The 18855-nt window shown below is 39.9% G+C and overlaps 2 protein-coding genes across 3 annotated transcripts in view; both read left to right on the forward strand.

Annotated features, from left to right (window-relative positions):
- Window positions 1-301: 301 nt before the first annotated feature.
- On the forward strand, window positions 302-10255 carry LOC131942034 (collagen alpha-5(VI) chain-like). 2 transcript variants are annotated; one of them, XM_059301697.1, is made up of 11 exons: window positions 302-396; window positions 3164-3248; window positions 3483-3604; window positions 4802-4957; window positions 5534-5614; window positions 5906-6065; window positions 6676-6800; window positions 7579-7734; window positions 8389-8469; window positions 9334-9488; window positions 10083-10255. In XM_059301697.1, the coding sequence occupies exons 2-10, from the start codon at window positions 3173-3175 to the stop codon at window positions 9484-9486; spliced, it is 1110 nt and encodes a 369-aa protein (XP_059157680.1). In that variant the 5' UTR covers window positions 302-396; window positions 3164-3172; the 3' UTR covers window positions 9487-9488; window positions 10083-10255. The 2 variants fall into 2 exon arrangements, with proteins under 2 accessions (XP_059157680.1, XP_059157689.1); XM_059301706.1 differs by having other exon boundaries at window positions 384-396; window positions 3123-3248.
- A 2893-nt stretch (window positions 10256-13148) lies between these two features.
- Window positions 13149-18855, forward strand: part of LOC131941880 (cytosolic phospholipase A2) — a 19264-nt gene continuing 13557 nt past the window's right edge. Inside the window, exons 1-7 of the mRNA XM_059301449.1 lie at window positions 13149-13155; window positions 13441-13587; window positions 14286-14401; window positions 15506-15543; window positions 16280-16412; window positions 16801-16937; window positions 18312-18531. Of these exons, the coding sequence (XP_059157432.1) occupies window positions 13149-13155; window positions 13441-13587; window positions 14286-14401; window positions 15506-15543; window positions 16280-16412; window positions 16801-16937; window positions 18312-18531 (798 nt within the window). The remainder of the gene's footprint in view (window positions 13156-13440; window positions 13588-14285; window positions 14402-15505; window positions 15544-16279; window positions 16413-16800; window positions 16938-18311; window positions 18532-18855) is intronic.

Below are 18855 nucleotides of genomic sequence, written 5' to 3' on the forward strand. Positions count from 1 at the left end.
GTATGATTATATATGTTAACTCAGATTTTCAATATGTGTGTTGATTCATTTGCGGTCATTTCACCATGTAGCAAAATTGCTACAATATGAACCGAAGGGTTATTGTTATCTTCATGCCAACATTTTGTCACTTAGGTCTGAAAAACTCAACTAAAATTTTTCTCAATAAAAACGGGAATTTTTAAAATTCCTAAAACTATTACCCGTGAACTTATAGTTCGGGACTCAAAAGTAAGGCGTCGATTTAGACTTCGCGCGAGTTATTTTATAGTTATATTTCCTCCGTGATCACAAGTGTACACAGTCAATATTAGCTCTCTAAGGTGGAGCTCGGTTACTGCAGGGAGATAATTCTTAAAGTTTTTCACTTGGGAGTTTCTTGGTCCAGGAGGAACTGTAAGTAGGAATAAATGTTGTGTTTGTGTAGATAATATATGATGGATGGATAGACACATCGACAGGCTGACCGACTCACGAACTGACTGACGGATGGACATATTGACAGACGAACCGAGTGAACGGCATGCTGACTGACTGACAGACACACTGACTGACACACAGTGACTGATTGACGGATATAGAATGAAAGACCGAGTGACTGACTAACTGACAGTCACACTGACTGACACACTGACTGATTGATTGACGGATATAGAATGAAAGACCGAGTGACTGACTGACTGACGGATCGACATACAGATTGTCAGACCGAGTGATCGATGCACCGACTGACTAACAGATCATATAGGCATTACTAATTGACAGTCCGAATAACTAACGAAGCAATCATAGATAATTTTTAGTCAGTAAAGTAAAGTACTGTTTCGCACACAACGATCCAAGGGGTAGGTGAAGAAGAGTTCACACGTTTTGGTGATCTCGGCATATAAAGTTCCAGCAAATCTGCAGTTCAGTTTCAACACTGGAGCCCATAAGACTTCCTGTAGTCTAACCCACTCTGCTGGGTATCTGAGCCAAGCTAGAGAGAGTACATGCTGCTAGAGAGAGTACATGCTGCTATAGAGAGTACATGCTATAGAGAGTACATGCTGCTAGAGAGAGAACATGCTGCTAGGGAGAGTAGTGACAAGATGACACAAACAGATTAACTCTACTTCATCTGCCCTTGTAACCGTCTCGAGCCTTAAAGAATATTTTTAACATTGTGATACTGGTAATGTTATCAATATGATAGACCTAGATTCATACACGCAAAAAATAGGAACTTCATTTTTTTTTTAAAATCGAACAAATAATATATTAATGTGTTATAGGCCTATAACACAGCTCGTGACAACTGCGCCACCTATATAATACAACACAAAAACATAAAAAACCAACATCCAAACCCTTACTATAACATGTGCTTAGCAGTTGGGTTAAAGTATTGATTCTAGCGAGACTCGATGTATGAGAAATCGACTGTTAAGCATAGCAAAAATATCAAATTGTGAACCGGTTATAAACCTAAACATTCTCTCCCTTTGTCACCAAGGAGCGAATATTTGCATTGAATATTTACATTATCGACGTACACGTGACAGATTCTATTTTTATCATCAAAGGGCGTGTGCCCCTAGACCCCACCCCTGCCCATCCTGCTCTCGGTGTAATTCAACACGAGAAGATTTAGCTCTCTATTATAAATACCTAGGTATTGTATCACTTTTAGATTTTCAACGAATATTCAACTCTCGTTTGTTTAACTACTGAAATATGTCTTTGTCTCGTTCTTCTCTACCTGTGGGTAAGTTGAGGCCCTGTGCGGGATGGGATGTGGCGTGACGGAGTTCACACCTCTGACGCACCCCCCCCCCCCCTCTACCCTTCTCCACTAGGTTAAATCAATAATCAGTTTGACGCCTTGAGTATGTAGGTCCATCGTTATATTATTTCTCTAATCAGTGTTACCCTAGACCAGTAAGGCAAGAATATAAGACCTCGCGCATTGTGTTGATACATTTAGCCAATTTATTCCTTTCCTCTTCGCTCTCGCTCAGTGTGTTGATATATTTAACCAATCTATTAATTTTCTTTCCTCTCAGACCTTGCGCGGTGTTTTGATATATTTAGCCAATCTATTTCTTTCATCGCGTATTGTGTAGATATATATAGCCAATCTATTTATTTCATCGCGTATTGTGTTGATATATTTAGCCAATCTATTTGTTTCCTATTTGAACCAGTGGCGGAACTAGAAAAATAGGGCCACCCCGCAAAATAAAATTTCTGCCCCCCCCCTATATATATATATATATATATATATATATATATATATATATATATATATATATATATATATATATATGCAAACGTTGGATAGTCATTTCTGGCCTGATCGGGTTTTGAAAGAAAAAAAGTTTATTTTCAATTTTAAAATATTACAACATGTCATGTGTGTGAGTGCATTAGTTTGTTTTGAATGTTTTTTTTTTTTTAGATTTAGAATTAGTTGGCCAAAAGAATATAAAGCGTAAGAGCTTTGTATGTGTAATGGTTTCTCGTGTTATGTTTATTTTTATGTTTTTTTTGTATTTGTATTATTTGTTTTAAATATATTTCCTTTTTATGCTATTTCAATCTTTAGCATGTATTTAAAAAAAGCTTTTAAAGAGAAATAATTGCTTTTTAATTTGTTTAGTACAAAAAAAGTAAAAGGAGCTTATGAGCACCCCTATTTAAACATTTAAACAAGGGAAGTAAGTCATGGAAGTGTTTAGAACGTTTGCCTATCTTTCACACTATAGCTCAGGCATATATATTTTCTACGCAAGAGCATGTGTTAGCTACTGTATAACATCACTACTGTAGTATATCTGTTTGTTATTTACAAAAGCTTTTACCGTCAAGTCAAAAATGTAAAAAAATATTTTTTTTTTAACTATAATTTTTTTTTATTATGGTCGGCTATGGGCCCCTAAATGGCGTCGCCCCCCCCCCCCGCATTGCGGGGTCTGGCGGCACTGTAGTTCCGCCCCTGGTTTGACCTCGTGTATTGTGTTGATATATTTAGCCAATCTATTTCTTTCCTCGCGTATTGTGTTGATATATTTAGCCAATCTATTTCTTTCCTCGCGTATTGTGTTGATATATTTAGCCAATCTATTTCTTTCCTCGCACAGTGTGTTGATATATTTATCCAATCTATTTCTTCCCTCTGAAGACACCAGCCATGACGTGGTGGCTGAGTGCTGTGGTAATTTGTATGTGTTGTGTAGCCAGGATCGAGTCCCAGTCAGGACAACAAGGTGTGTATAACTTAAACTGTTTCTAGATTTATTATCTCGCTCAACTACACTTATGGATTAAATTTAAGTGCTTATTTTTTTAACACTAACAAGTACCCAAAATAAATTGGAAAATATCTATTCATGTAAATTTATCCCCACTTTACCCAAAATACCAGTCGAATTTTATTTAACCCACACGGAAAACCCTTAACACATCTGACGTTGTTATCTCAATTTTGTTTTCCTCATCAGCCCAGCATGACGTCATATTTCTCATCGACGCCAGTGAGACGCTGGGAGAGGGCAACTTTCGGACGATGCTGCGTCAAATTATGACGTCATATATCGAATCATGGCCAGTTGACGACCAAATGGTCCGTATGGTATTTAAATGTAGATTAGGTATCATCATCATCATCATCATCATCATCATCATCATCATCATCATCATCATCATCATCATCATCATCATCATCATCATCATTCCCGTGGAACCCTTGTAGACCTTACGGACACAACCACACGTATTCATCGAACTCGATTCTGTGCTGTTCCATCAAGTTGGACCCACGTCATTCCGGCTGCTTCTGCTTCACTGGCAGCTGACCGTTTCCATGTTTTATTTTGGCCTACGCAGGTTGTGTCCAATCCGTACCCATTTGAACTTTAGCATTTCTTAGATTAGGTACCAATGAGCTTTAAAGTTTATGGCTTGTGTTCGATTCTATGGCTCGAGTCAGTCTTGTGAAACTTTTAATGATAACCACTCGTATTCCTTATTGTCCCTATTCATCTCTATATATGCCCAGGCGAAAAAAAAACAACTATTCGTGTCACGAGATATCAAGACATTTGGTCTAGTAGTTGCATGTCGTATGTTACCTGGTGATACTCAGTGCTGTAGTTCTCAGTGCTGTAGTTCTCAGTGCTGTAGTTCTCAGTGCTGTAGTTCTCAGTTCTGTAGTTCTCAGTGCTGTAGTTCTCAGTTCTGTAGTTCTCAGCGCTGTAGTTCTCAGTGCTGTAGTTCTCAGTGCTGTAGTTCTCAGTGCTGTAGCTCTCAGTGCTGTAGTTCTCAGTTCTGTAGTTCTCAGTGCTGTAATTCTCAATGATGTAGTTCTCAGTGCTGTAGCTCTCAGTGCTGTAGTTCTCAGTTCTGTAGTTCTCAGCGCTGTAGTTCTCAGTGCTGTAGTTCTCAGTGCTGTAGTTCTCAGTGCTGTAGTTCTCAGTGCTGTAGTTCTCAGTGCTGTAGTTCTCAGTGCTGTAATTCTCAATGATGTAGTTCTCAGTGCTGTAATTCTCAATGATGTAGTTCTCAGTGCTGTAATTCTCAATGATGTAGTTCTGAGTGCTGTAATTCTCAATGATGTAGTTCTCAGTGCTGTAATTCTCAATGATGTAGTTCTCAGTGCTGTAATTCTCAGTGCTGTAGTTCTCAGTGCTGTAGTTCTCAGTGCTGTAATTCTCAGTGCTGTAGTTCTCAGTGCTGTAGTTCTCAGTGCTGTAGTTCTCAGTGCTGTAGTCCTCAGTGACTGTTTGAGGTTACCTTTCAGTGCCTTGTCGTATTTTCCCAGGTAAAGATCTCAGTGATTGTGTTCTCAACGACTTTGTATGAGATTCCGATGACCGGAAACCTGACACTTTTGGAGGAGAGGATTCTGGGAGCGCCGTACGAGGGCCAGTACGCCAACACAGACTTGGCGTTTGAGAGGGCTCGACAAGTGCTCAATGTAAGTCTGACCCCTGACCTTTGCACGTGCACCCAATGTAAGTAGGTCGACCCCTTACCTTTATACATGCACTCAATGTAAGTAGGTCGACCCCTGACCCGTGCACGGGCACTCAATGTAAGTAGGTCGACCCCTTACCTTTATACATGCACTCAATGTAAGTAGGTCGACCCCTGATATTTATACATGCACTTAATGTAAGTAGGTCGCCCCCTGACCCTTGCACGTGCACTCAATGTAAGTGGGTCGACCCCTGACCCTTGCACGTATACTTAATGTAAGTAGGTCTGACCCTGTACCTTGAGTTAACATCGAGAAAATAGAAATCTGAAACAAATGCATCAATATAGTGACATCAGTCGTTGTGTATCATGAGAGAGAGAGGTGGGAGGGGAGATTGGGATGAGGAGAGAGGCGGGATGGGGGTGGGGAGAGAGATGGGATGTGGATGGGGGTGAGCAGAGATGTGGGATGGGGAGAGATGTGGGATGGGGACTAACTATTTAGAATGAACAGTAAAGATTACAAAAATGTCATTAATATTTAATTACTGTATTGTTTTCCTTAAAATCAAAGGAGAGTAGGTCACCGAGCAGACAACAACACGTGATCCTGGTCACTAACGGAGTGGCCAGGTACCCCAAGGAAGCTCGGAAGGTAAACAAACACTGGAAACAAAATAACAACAAATATTTCCTCTAATTCGGATAATCAATATTTTGGACAATCTGCCATTCAGGCGATCAGACATTGGGGAAATCGGCCATTTGGGCAATCGGCAATTAAAATGTGTAATTCTAAGGGGCATTGTTTTTTCAACGTGAAAATTATACACTGATAAAAATATAAAAGGCTTGGTGGTATTTTGTAAATCAATAATTTACTTAAACACCCATTGACTTTACATCCAATAGGATTTCTATAGTTAGCTAATTGTGTGTTTCCAAGGTTACCGATAGATTACACAGTGAGGGCGTTGATGTATGGACTGTCGGCATTGGCAGCAGAATCAGCATGTTGGAATTGCTGTCTTACACGAGAAATGTTTCTCATGTCGTAACTACCCCGTCGTTCGATGTGCTGCCTAGTCTTAAAATTGGGATTTCTGGTGAGAAGTTTTGTTGGAATTCCAGAATTCTGTTGTTGGTTTAAGTGTGTGTGCGTTGATGGTGTTGTGAGAGTGTTTGTGGGTTGTTGTTTTTGTTGTTGTTGCCGGTTTAATACAGAGTGTATATGTACGTGTGTGTGGAGAGTATTGGTGTGGAGTGTATTTGTGTGTTCAGGATTTTGGGTGTATCTGTATAGCGGTGGGAGGAGGGGGTGTATGTTTGTGAGATCGCGTTCGTATTGTTTCGGGGTGTTTATATGGAGAGGGGTACACTTGTGTAAATAGCATGACCATATTTTTACATTTCGTACAATAAAAACGTCAACGATGTGCTGAACAAAGCATGTTTTGTACAGTGGGAGTAGAGTTTACTTGTTGATATGAAATGAGTTTCGACACAAGTCGTTGTTTTGTGTTGGAGTTGATAAGGAATGCTGTTGTTTTCGTGTGATGATGGGGGGGGGGGGGCAGTAGTCAGTGTTGTTGGAGGCAGTAGTTATAGAGGATTCAGCTAATGATGCTTGTTACTGTTATTTGAATCTGTGATCCGCTTACACCAGTGACCTTAATTTTTCCGATAATTCACTAATAAAGTTTGCTAACATTACAGGATCATTGAAAGATGTGATCATATTGGTGGACTCTAGCCGATCTATCGGTGAAGAAAGTTACCGTAGGTTGCTGAACTCTGTCCTACAGACTTACATAGAACCATGGATGGCTGCAGATAAACTGGTGAGGCCTTATATTATCAACTGATCGATGATATTCGATAATCTCTCTATCTACATACATGGGCTATGTTTGAAGAGAAATATGAAATGCAGGGGCGTAGTGAGGGGGGGGGGGCGGGGTGCGGACCGCACCGGGTGACACCAAGGCAAAAGATAGCAAAATATATACAGAAAAATGATAATTCTACTTAATTAAGTGATTAATTCGAGTGTTAATAGTCTTTTAAGAGGTGCAAATAGAAAGTTTGAGTGGGGGGGGGTGCAAATCGAAAGTTTGAGGGGATGCAAGTCAAAAGTTTGAGGGGGGGGGGTGCAAGTCGAAAGTTTGAGGGGGAGGGGTACAAATCGAAAATTGAAAGTTTGTCCCCGGGAAGGGTCGCTACGCCTCTGGGGGGGGGGGGGGGGTGACCCCATTAAGTGCCGCACCGGGTGACACTCGACCTCCCTACGCCACTGATGAAATGTGTTTAAACTACTCTATAGATGTACCTCTGCTTTTACATTCATATAGAGCCTTCATTTTTCTCAATTGAAATGATTCACAAATATTACTCAGAAGCTATTCATCATTGACGTCTATTACTATAATAGTCCCCTTCCCCCAGCCACATGGGAAACCCAATATAGACAGACATGACATAGACCTATAGGGCTGGTAAGTAGGTCAATAAACAGTTCTACAACTCATGCAGGTTTTATTGAGCCGTAGAACTGGTTGGTGACCTACTTACCAGCCCTATATACCTGTTGTGGTAACTCACGCGTGACGTACTCACCAGCTGGACGTGGGGGTCATCACATTTTCCAACACACCTGAGGGGATTAACCTGACACGTAACGTGACGTCACTGAGGGAGCGGGTGCCGGTCGCCAGCTACGGGGGGAGAGGCACCAACACACACTTGGCGTTCGACATGGCGCGCTCCATGCTACAGGTGAGTCTACGGTTGGTGGTAGGGATTGTATGATTGTGGTGTATGAGTGTACTGATTGTATGATTGTGTGGATGACTGTAATGATTGTATTATTGTGATGAATGTCTCTAATGATTGTATGCGTTTGATGTATATCCGTTGTGATTGTATGATCGTGGTGTATGGCTGTTAGGATTGTATGATTGTGGCATATATCTTTAATGATTGTACGATTGTGTTACATGGCTGTAATGATTAGTGTGTATGTTTGTAATGTTTGTTTGATTGTTATGTATTTCTGTAATGATTGTTTAACTGTAGCGTGTGATTGTAATTGTAATGATTGTTTGATTGTGATGGATTACTTGTGAATAGAGTAAGTGTAAGCAAAACATATGACTATATGAAGAAAAATAGAGGGATCGCAGCACACGAAGCGATTATGTAATCATCGTCTTTTTACCCCTAAGTCAAGTAATCATTAGAGTTGGGTAAACTCAGTAACAAAATGTCAGATGTTCGAGCTCTACTCAACTCGGCCACGAAGTTCTCCTACCCTCCCCCCCCCCCTCCCCCAACCCCTATTTAAATACTGACACACGATATTTGTGTTTGTATTTTATTGAAATCTGTCGTACCTGGCGCCACCTTGACCAGACATCCTCTCATCTCCAGGCTTCCAGAGTTCCAGGCAAGCAGCAGACTGTCTTAGTGATCACAGACGGGGTGTCTAGACTTCCGTACGAGAGCAGAAAGGTCAGTAACCTCCAGACTATGAAGAATCTTATTTCATTCTCAAAAAGAATGACGCTCTTTGGGGCACTGTTAAAACTTCTCTCTAGGGGAGTAACGCAATACACTTATATAGATGCCAGTACAGAGGCGTAGCGACCCTTCCCAGCGCCCGGGGACAAACTTTCAATTCGCCCCCCCCCCCACCCCCACATGTTTTATATTTATAATGCAACACTGCAGCTAAAATGAGCTTTTTTCCAACCCATTTTGGCGCCCCCAAGGGTCGGTGCCCCCACCCTCGCCACGCCTCTGTGCCAGTATATGCTTGCTTTGTCTTCAACGTTTGCCAAAAAATATCTTAATATGCATTATAACAATTTGATAAACTAAAATTGTTAAACATTTAAAGTTAAATGTAGCATTTCCATCTTTGGATAAACTCAGAATAAAAATTTAAAGCGCCTTTATTTGGTAAAGTAACATGCATTGAATGTTGTTGAAATTTAGGTTGCAAATGTAGGCCTACCAAGATTAATTTTTCTTTTTTCTTTTTTTTTTTTTTTTTTTTTTTTTGCAAATAAATAATTATTGTGCTAATATTTTTAAAGGAAAGTTGATATGCAGATGATGTCTGTTGTATGATTTTCCAAATCGTTTCATATATTTTAACCAATTAAAAAAATGGACAACGTAATCATGTATAACACAAACCTTCAATTTAATTGAACATTTTTATTTAATTGTTTTTAGTCATGGATTGCGATACTTTCGAATGGTTAGGACACTTTTATTTATTGATTTCTTAGAGTTTTGAATAGCTAGGAAATCTGTATGTATTGATTTCTTAACATGTGTGTGTTGTTGTTGTTGTTGTTGTTGTTGCAGTCGGCGGAGTTGTTGAGAGCCGACAACGTCACGATATGGGCTGTGGGGTCAGGGGTCAACATCCGGGTCACGGAGCTGGTTTGGTTCACGGGGAGCGAGACACGGGTTCGAATCTCAACCAGCCTGGATAATCTTCCCTTCGTTCAGATTTGAGAGTAAGTCATTTTGTGCAACGTGTGTGTGTGTGTGTGTGTGTTAGTGTGTGTGTGTGGATGTGTGTGTGTTGTTGCTGTTGATACAACCGAACTTTCTTTTAAGTTTAAACACAGATCACGGCACTGTTCAAACCTTTATTTAACCAGTGTTTCTTCCAGACTTTTTTCTCCGGGAGGGGGGGGGGGGGCACTTGATAATTTCGGGGGGGGGGGTGAGCGGACCACATTTTAAGGGGCGGGCGGACACTTGTAAAAGTATATGTTTTCTATATAAATTCCATTTCCGGAGAGATGCCTGCAAAAAACTCTGTATTTAACCTCATCTTTACCATTCCACCACAAATACCCGACCCTAGCCACTACCAACCAACCCCTTACAATCCTTCAATCCAGCGTTTATACCTGCACTCGAACTTGGAGTAACAATACCTAAACACCCGGGGCTAACTCAACTCACACAGACCTCTCCCCTACATTCTAGACTATTCTAACCTATTCTAATCTAACCCACAACTACCCGTAACGTATGTGTGTAAACGGACAAATATGTAAGAAAATAAAATATTTTCAACAATACATAATTTATTATTTCAGGATACATAAGAAGTCAAAATCGTACACCACAGGAAAGTAATGAAGACAACAAAGTTCCGTCGTTATAAAACAAATCTGTATTAGTCACCACAAAAACAGGCGAACACAACCAATAATCAAATGTAAAAATAATTACCTACAAAAAGAGGTGTATACAGATATATTTAAAAAAAGGTATTAATAATGGAAAATTGCTCATAAGACTTGTACATATATTGATGTAAACAATACATGTAAATAAATGATGTGTTTGATTAAGTAATCAATACAAAACAAGTATTACTTCAATGACTTGTTTGTTTCTCTGTGTGTGTTGTTACAAACTTTAAAATAGTGTAGAACAGATTTTTTTCTAACTGTAACTTCGTTTACAATGTTTGTCTGTCAAATCTTGGAACTCAATTTTAACCCACTTCTAAGGACAAGATTTAAAAAAAAAACTTTTTGCAGAAATGTTAGTTTTCAATGACAATGCAAGGATTTCTAATTTTCATTATTAGATATTTAACAAGTCATTACAATTTACTTTATGATTTCTACATTACATAACAAACGGGAGAGAGTAGGATTGAAAAATAACAATGGTTCGATTAGCCAGGTGTTTGGGTGAGTTGTGTTCATACCAGTTGTCACACATGAGAGAAGAATTAAGCTTGTGATGAGTAAACCTACACTTCCAGACTTGGCGACTCATGGGGCATGTGAAGTAGAGTTCGCCTGTTTCTGTCACCTCGGCATTTTTTGGAATAGAGTGAGGTCACCTGTTTTCGTTCCATGTAGGCCTATACATTAGAGCTGGGTGAACTCACTGACTCTAGTCCGAGATTCGAACTCGAGACTTACGGGTTAGCAGTTGAGTGATTGACGTTGACATGGTCAGATAATTATCGTTGAGTGTTTCAGTGTGCAAACTGCTGATATTATTTTGTCATGTGAGGTTTGGCTACATTAAGAACGAACGAAATTGGAATATGGCACGGCCTACTAATTTAAATTTTACAATTCCTTATATCACCAAAATGTAGAGATATAAAACAAATATAAACAAACACAATAACAAGCTTTTAACTGTACTATAATAAGAAAATTAAACACAATGTATATATTTTTTGTCGCTAATTAGTGTCCGGTATTTTATGAATGACCAACACTTTTACTAACCATAGCATTTTTTTTATTATGTATTTAGTTATTAAAATATTGCTATTATATAGGTTTTAAAATATACAACATTAATAATTCAATTATCTATTAGGTTCAAAATTTGCAGTGGGCTATTATTTTCAAAAATTTAAAAAGAATTGAAAAATAAAATGCATTTATTTGTCAATAATTTAAATCATAACTTAGAAGCAAAAATGGTGACACATATTTTCTGTGTAATGTATGAAGTATGATTTTCAAACGGTATGAGTTTCTTACTATCTCTTCGGCCTGTAATGAAGAATGTGAAGGGACGTCTAAGTAATCGGACGCTAAAGAAGAACAGCGCGTCAATAAAACTCAGATCATAAGATCATAAGATCGACATATAAAAAATATCATTTCAATTTTTTTAGCTCAATATTTTAGTTTTGTGTAATTATCAGTCGTTGTATGACTTACCACAAACTGTATATTGTCCAGATTTTCTTTCAGACCAGGGGAAGGGTAGGGGGGGGGGAGCACTTGAAACCTCCGGGGGGGGGGGGGATAAGCGGACAGCGGTTAAAGTATATATTTTATATCTTTATAAATACAATATTGGGTTTTACAATCGGCAAGAGTTGTGTCCAGTTATCGAGACACGACATACGTTCATGTGAATGGTGTGATGGAGGGGAGGGAACTGATTGTTTAGCTGCACAGGGCATGTTAAGAAGCTGTGCGCTGGAGATAATCGAAGGAGGAAGTGCGGACACGATTGAAGAGATAGCATGAGCAAGCCATTCAAACGCTGCAGTGTGTGTAAGAGTAATTCAAACATGGTTTCAAGAAGTTTTATTTTTAAAAACCCACTCAAGGAGAGTTGAAACAAAAGACGGCTGATTTGTGTTTTTCAGTTTCTGGAGTTATTGATGTTATTTTTTTTAGTTGTACAGTATGGCAGGAGAATTTATGTAAGTTTTTATTTATTTTTGTTAAAAATGTATTTATATCATGTGTTTATAGGGTTGGTATATGACTTTTTAAATTTTGAGTATTCACTAAATGTAGTTGACGTAGAAGAAAAAATAAAACGCCAAGAAACGACTTTTTGAAGGTGTTTTTGTAAATAGTCCCACTTCAATTAATTTTTTATCAATTTTTCGTTTTTTTTAGGTTTGACCCGTTTCAGGTGTTTGAGGTAAGTCTAAGATGTTTTATAGGTGACCTGGTTACATATCTCAGGGGGAACTTGTGTGACAAAGGTTTTATTGTCACAATATCACAGATAAAATTTGAAGGACTATATATATATAAATAGCCTACATACAATCAAATAAATAAACAATACATATATGTAGTGTCATGTGAACTATGTAATGCTGTTATTAAAAGCTTTTATTTAGTTTGCAACGTCTGGTTTCACGGGGCAGATAAACTGATGGTGTTTTGAAGCAAATATGTTTAGTCATGTCTACTTCATAAAATAGAAAATCACTAAAAAGAAGTAAATAAAATACTTATTTAAAAGCCTTTGTAGCAACAAGCTTTACATGCACTGAAAATAAGAAAATATAAAACTAATTTGATAAAAGCTTTGATCGCTCGTAAGATCTTATACATTTATTAGCGATAAAAGCTTTTATAAAAGAAAGTAGATTAGCTTCATTTTCTAATTTTCAGTGCATTTAAAAGCTTGTTACTACGTTTTTTATATTTTGTTTTATTTTTAAAATCGTCAGGTGACACACAGACACTGTGCTGTTGTCAAAGTTCGAGTGTTGAGAGGCAGAAACATTACAAAAGGAATGCTACAAGACTTATGTAAGTTATCTCTCACTGTCTATCCATGGCGTCTAATGTTATCGTGTTGATTGGGACTAATTGAATGTCGTCATGTTGATGGGGTCTAATGAAATGTTATCGTGTCGATTGGGTGTAATGGAATGTTATTGTGTGGATGTTTCTTAATGGAATGTTATCGTGTCTATGGGGTCTAATGGAATGTTATCCCTTCATCTAACTAGGTCATTTCACTAGTCCTTTCTAAAATATATTTTACTGAAAAAAATTTCTAAAAATTGCTATGATGAAAAATTGTTATCAATTATTAATTACCAAGTTAATTGAGTTTTTGAACATTGATTTAAAATGAATGACTCTAGAATGTTTTAAAGTTTTGCCTCTATATTTACACTAGTGCGTTTGTGACATGTTGATTTTTCTCGGGTAGTGGATACACCTGACCCCTACGTCATTCTCAAACTGGACAACTCACCATGCGCGTGGCGGAAGACGACGGTCAAGGACAATGACGTCAACCCTGAATGGAACGAAGAGTTCACCTTCTGGCTTGACCCTGAACAGAACCACGTGCTGAGTAAGTTCAAATATTGGGGTCAGGACAAGCCCTTAACGACTGTGAACTTAACCCCTTAATGCCCGAATTATGTTCCAAGCGTGTAAAAAAGTATTTGCGCTGCTTTTCTGTCAACATACTGAAACTTAATTTAAGGTATACCGTTGTTTTTAAATTTGGACTAAATTTTATGCTAATTAGAGCATGTCGCTAATTTTAGATCTGCTTCCGGCACAGATTTTAAACTAAAATTAAACCAGTTTCCGCCCGACCCCCGGAAGTTTCAAATTATCTTCCTCTCCCCTCGGAAGTTTGAGAGCATAAAACCCGGAAAAAAAACACGTTTGAACATTAGGCGTATATAGCACAAAGAAATTATATGAAAGAATGACCTGACAACCTTTCGTCTCTGATTATACACGTTCAACTGAGATTTAGACTCCGACATCCTTGGTCTAACCAGACTACAAGACAGCAGTTGCTTATTTTGGAGTTTTTTTATCGAGCTTCAACACCCCCTGGGAGTCGAACTCGGGACTTTTTTGGTTTAGCAACCATGAGCTTTACCGACCAGACCACACCGGCCACACCAGTTTTTCCCCGTTAACTGTTCCCACTCTAAATCTTCGTGTAATTATGTGAGTGTTTTGTAACAAATCAACACCCGACTTTTAAAAACATGGAAACAAAACTATCACGTGACTGCCATGTTCTCACAGAGTTGTCCCTCATGGACGGCAACTACACGATTGACGAGCACCTGGCCACTGAACAACTGCCACTCTCGCCCCTCCCCATGGGCACAACACTCAAGGAAACCATCACATTTAACAAGGTAACAAGGCCGTTTTTACCCCCCCCCCCCCCATTACACCCAGGCTATAGATAGGTGCCCCTCCCCATGGGCACAACACTCAAGGAAACCATCACATTTAACCAGGTAACAAGGCCGTTTTAACCCTCCATTACACCCAGGCTATAGATAGGTGCCCCTCCCCATGGGTAGAACACTCAAGGAAACCATCACATTAAACAAGGTAACAAGGCCGTTTTTACCCCCCCCCCCCCCATTACACCCAGGCTATAGATAGGTGCCCCTCCCCATGGGTAGAACACTCAAGGAAACCACCACATTTATCAAGGTAACAAGGCCGTTTTTACCCTCCATTACACCCAGGCTATAGATAGGTGCCCCTCCCCATGGGGACAACACTCAAGGAAACCATCACATTTTACAAGGTAACAAGGCCGTTTTTACCATCCATTATACCCAGGCTATAGATAGATTTGAGGATTACTTTTGCTCGTAAGATTACAGACTTTGTATTAAAGTTAGAGGTGTAGGAATGGTGGATTGACTGTCAACGTGGATATACTAAATAATAATTGTTTGTATGTAACTGGCAAAAAAGGAACAATCAAAGAAATAACATACACAAACAAGCCAAGCGGAGGTACAGATTGGAGGGGGGGGGGACAAATCATACAATGATTTTTCAGAATTAATTTGTGTTTTTTTTTCTTTCTTATGGCAACATTCTGTCAGGCTTTGCACCTAGTTACTAAATATTTAAGAGGAAATTTTAAAATGGTTACAGTATTCGGTTTAGAGTTGAGGAAATATCACACAAAAGGGGGGCTTTGTATCTAATGGCGTCACTGATTGTTGATCACTAAGGTAAAACCAAAATGTGGAGAAGCTTGACGCTTTGATACAGCAAAGGTTAAAGAATGTAGCATTGTATTGACGGAACAAATCCACTGTACTCGCTGGTATACAAGTTCTCAGTAAAATGTTAATTACTTAGGTAGTTCCATATATTTGTACGCTGTTCATACAAGTTCTCAATACAATGTTAATAACTAAGGTAGTTCCATAGACTTATAAGCTTCAGATATGGGTCTATTAAAAAGTAAACCATTACATTTTTCATTTCAGATTTCAGAAATCGACATAGAAGTTCGGGCTGAAATGAAGTATGTTTAGTTTTTTCTTCTTTTATTTGACTTCGGTCTATCAGTTAACGTATGTCCATAGCTACTATATTATTGAATTAAATTGAAATTGCACGGGTATTTCATTAGTTTCGTGTTAGTTGTTATAAGAATGTGGATGGCTGTGATCTGTGGTTTCCCTAACACAGTTTGTTCAGAGCTACGCGGGAATGATTGTCTGTGCGCATTGAATGAATAATCGCACCCTTTGAATGATTGACTGTGCGCATTGAATGAATAACAGCGTCCTTTGAATAATTGTCCGTGCGCATTGAATGAATAACCGCGTCCTTTGAATGATTGTCGGTGCGCATTGAATGAATAATCGCACCCTTTGAATGATTGACTGTGCGCATTGAATAAATAAACGGGTCCTTTGAACGATTGTCTGTGCGCATTGAATGAATAACCGCGTTCTTTGAATGATTGTCTGTGCGCATTGAATGAATAACCGCGTCCTTTGAATGATTGTGCGCATTGAATAAATAAACGAGTCCTTTGAATGATTGTCCGTGCGCGTTGAATGAATAACCGCGTCCTTTGAATGATTGTGCGCATTGAATGAATAACCGCGTCCTTTGAATGATTGACTGTGTGCATTAAATGAATAACCGCGTCCTTTGTATGATTGACTCGGGGCATATAAGCCAATGACTCAGGTCCCTTGAATGATTGACCCGGGGCATATAAACCAATGACTCAGGTCCCTTGCTTTCAGCCGAGATGCAGACCTGAGGTACAGTCTGGCACTGTCTAGAGAGGAGAAGTCGTTTACTCTGGAGAGGAAGAGGCACGTACAGAAAGCCATGAAGGAACACTTTGGTTTCGGGGCTCCCAAGTTTTCGAATGAGGTTCGTACATAGGCCTGTTACAATAGACAACATCATTGGTTGCCGGAGATATTATTGCTAGACACGTTCATACATAGGCCTTTTACAATACACGCCACCATTGCTTGATAGAGATATTGCTACACACGTTCATGTATATATTATACATACTTACATACATACCCACGAACCATGAATATAATTCATGTATATATACTACACACATATATTCATGAATATATATATATATATATATATAATATAATATATATATATATATATATATATATATATATATATATATATATATATATATATATATATATATATATATATATATATATATATATATATATATATATATATATATATATATATACATATATATATATATATATATCTCATGTAGGTGCCTGTTATAGGGGTCATCGGGTCAGGGGGAGGGTTTCGAGCCATGGTGGCCTACAGTGGAGCTATGGCCGCCCTGTCAGAGATGGGGATCCTGGACATGACGACTTTTGTTGGGGGCTTGTCAGGATCTGCTTGGTACGTTTTTCTTGACATTGTTCGAATTCGTTGGTTCGGGTGAAATTTATATTACCTCTTCCAGTCAGTATATGCAGAGGATATATTCATTGTCTAGTTAAAGTAAACGGGGAAGGGGTTTTTGTGTGTCTATATTTTATATTGCTGTGTTCAGTTCAGTCAGTATGTGAAGTGCGCCTGTCAATTTGTGGACCAGTCAATTCTTTAATAATTTATAGTGATAATCGATCCAATGCAATGTGCTTATAAAAAAGGTAAACAACAATGACGCATCATTAACAAGTTAAGGTACATAAAATAAACCCACAGGTCATCTCCCCTTTAAAATTTTCTCACCTTACACCCCCCCCCCCCCAGGTACCTGGCTCAGCTGTACGCGCACCCTGAGTGGCCAGGCATCTCCCCGTTAAAATCTTCTCACCTTACCCAGGTACCTGGCCGGACATCTCACCACCCCCCCCCCCCTCTCCCGTTAAAATCTTCACACCTTACTCAGGTACATCTCCCCTTTAAAATCTTCTCACCTTACTCAGGTACATCTCCCCGTTAAAATCTTCTCACCTTACTCAGGTACCTGGCCAGGCATCTCCCCGTTAAAATCTCCCCGTTAAAATCTTCTCACCTTACTCAGGTACATCTCCCCGTTAAAATCTTCTCACCTTACCCAGGTACCTGGCCAGGCATCTCCCCGTTAAAATCTTCTCACCTTACCCAGGTACATCTCCCCGTTAAAATCTTTACACCTTACCCAGGTACCTGGCCCAGCTGTACGCACACCCTGAGTGGCCCAACATCTCCCCGTTAAAATCTTCTCACCTTACCCAGGTACATCTCCCCGTTAAAATCTTCTCACCTTACCCAGGTACCTGGCCCAGCTGTACGCACACCCTGAGTGGCCCAACATCTCCCCGTTAAAATCTTCTCACCTTACCCAGGTACATCTCCCCGTTAAAATCTTTACACCTTACCCAGGTACCTGGCCCAGCTGTACGCACACCCTGAGTGGCCCAACATCTCCCCGTTAAAATCTTCTCACCTTACTCAGGTACATCTCCCCGTTAAAATCTTCTCACCTTACCCAGGTACCTGGCCCAGCTGTACGCCCACCCTGAGTGGCCCAACATCTCCCCGTTAAAATCTTCTCACCTTACCCAGGTACCTGGCCCAGCTGTACGCCCACCCTGAGTGGCCCAACATCTCCCCGTTAAAATCTTCTCACCTTACCCAGGTACCTGGCCCAACTGTACGCCCACCCTGAGTGGCCCAACATCTCCCCGTTAAAATCTTCTCACCTTACTCAGGTACCTGGCCCAGCTGTACGCCCACCCTGAGTGGCCCAACATCTCCCCGTTAAAATCTTCTCACCTTACCCAGGTACCTGGCCCAACTGTACGCCCACCCTGAGTGGCCCAACATCTCCCCGGGCAAGCAGCGGGAGGAGATCAAGCACTACATCGACCACAGCTTTCTCTGGCTCCTCAAGACACACGGGGTCAAGTTCGCCAAGGCCGTCTGGGAGAAGCGGAGCAGGGGCGAGCCGGTGTCTTTCACTGACCTCTTCGGTCATTTGGTGGGAACCACGTTGTTAAAACACGTAAGTGACTTGTTAGGTTATCTAGTGACATTTGGGTCATCCAGTGACCTGTTGGGTCATTTGGCGGGGACCACGTTGTTAAAGCACGTAAGTGACCTGTTGGGTCATGTAGTGACCTATTGGGTCATCTAGTGGCCGGTTGGGTCACCTAGTGACCTATTGGGTCATCTAGTGACCTGTTGGGTCATCTAGTGACCTGTTGGGTCATGTAGTGACCTGTTGGGTCATCTAGTGACCTGTTGGGTCATCTAGTGACCTGTTGGGTCATGTAGTGACCTGTTGGGTCATCTAGTGACCTGTTGGGTCATCTAGTGGCCTGTTGGG

This window comes from Physella acuta, unplaced genomic scaffold, assembly GCF_028476545.2.
Source record: "Physella acuta isolate Inbredline_101_S28 unplaced genomic scaffold, ASM2847654v3 ptg000032l, whole genome shotgun sequence".
NCBI lineage: Eukaryota > Metazoa > Mollusca > Gastropoda > Physidae > Physella > Physella acuta.